Source organism: Fopius arisanus, unplaced genomic scaffold, assembly GCF_000806365.1.
Source record: "Fopius arisanus strain USDA-PBARC FA_bdor unplaced genomic scaffold, ASM80636v1 scaffold00001, whole genome shotgun sequence".
Lineage (NCBI taxonomy): Eukaryota > Metazoa > Arthropoda > Insecta > Hymenoptera > Braconidae > Fopius > Fopius arisanus.
The window spans coordinates 474,271-475,486 of record NW_011887740.1 but is presented as its reverse complement, the minus strand read 5'-3'; the positions used below and the strand labels follow the sequence as shown (position 1 = coordinate 475,486).

Below are 1,216 nucleotides of genomic sequence, written 5' to 3'. Positions count from 1 at the left end.
TAAAATAAAAATATAATATTTAATGCAGATTATTATAATGAGTTAACAGATAATATAGGAGTATTATGTTCATTCATCGAAGGAATCCCTGAGTGTAGAATTGATATATTTTCTTGGCGAGAATTGGTCCCAACCTCCGCTTGGTTCTAACAGACTGCAAAGATGTCAGAAGTGCCACTGCTCCAGGTCCTGCATCATCCAGGGCTTTCTTCAAGGCCATGGGAGACTTATAATACTGAAGGATTGTCAAAATTCCCTCTGGGGCGAGTCCTCTTATCGGGAGGAGTTGTTTCATGAACATCTGCTGGACATCGAGCGCTCTAAGTTTCATAGAAGACTCATTGAACTGTTTGAAATCCATGAGAGAGATTTCCTCAGCATCGAAGTTGATTTTATCGGGAAGACTATTCTTATCACACTGGATTAACAATTTATCCTTGAATAGCTCGACAAGATTTTTCGTGAATGTCGCCAGGTACAGCAAGGAATCTCGATGACTACTGGTGTCCTTCACGAAGAATCCATGGTGAATAATTGAATTCACTGCTGCCTGCAGTATATTAGCCTCTGGTATGGAATTATTCGTCGTACCATGCGGCAGTTGCTCAATCATGTAAACAATATTGGGAATTCCACTCTTTTTCAGCCTGAACTTTTGCTCGCCATACCTTCCATCCTTCATACTCGCAGCGAAATCATCAATTCGCTTGCGTTCAATGATGTATGGAAGAACTAATTCTTGACGAGTCCTGCGGCATTGTGCGATCCAAAGGAAGTCCCCCACGTGCAGATGACGAATCTCAAAATTGATTTTTTCACGAGTCAATTGTGATACTACGTCGTCTTTAACTTTCCCTTTTACTTCTTGAGTGTCAATCAGCAAAATAATATTAAAACTTCTGGGTATTAGACTGAATTTGGAGGGTCTGACGAGAGTAGCCGACTCAATCTGCACTTTTTTAGAGGAGACATTAGTGCTTTTGTTGATTGAACATTTATTAACCAAAGCGATCCCTTCGTTCTTGCTAGAACAAGGCCTTCCCATTAAGGCTTCATCGTCATAGGATTTCAAATTCCTATTTTCCTTCTGTTCTGAATTTTTAACATTAATTTGTAATATCTTTTCTGCTGAGTGAAGCTCATGTCCAGGTTGACCAGCAGCTCGATGTTGTTCCAATCTTAGATCAATTAGAGTGCATAATTTTTTGCCAAAGTG

The 1,216-nt window shown here is 39.8% G+C and overlaps 1 protein-coding gene across 1 annotated transcript; it reads right to left on the bottom strand.

The window, feature by feature from the left end:
- mus81 (mus81 structure-specific endonuclease subunit) lies at positions 1–1,210 on the bottom strand. The gene has a single exon (XM_011315962.1). It carries the CDS (start codon positions 1,043–1,045, stop codon positions 74–76), a length of 972 nt encoding a protein of 323 aa, XP_011314264.1. The 5' UTR covers positions 1,046–1,210; the 3' UTR covers positions 1–73.
- Positions 1,211–1,216: the final 6 nt, after the last annotated feature.

Bases quoted from the DNA above. Each gene is read 5' to 3' on its own strand.
- mus81 (XM_011315962.1), bottom strand. From the start codon at position 1,045: ATGGGAAGGCCTTGTTCTAGCAAGAACGAAGGGATCGCTTTGGTTAAT.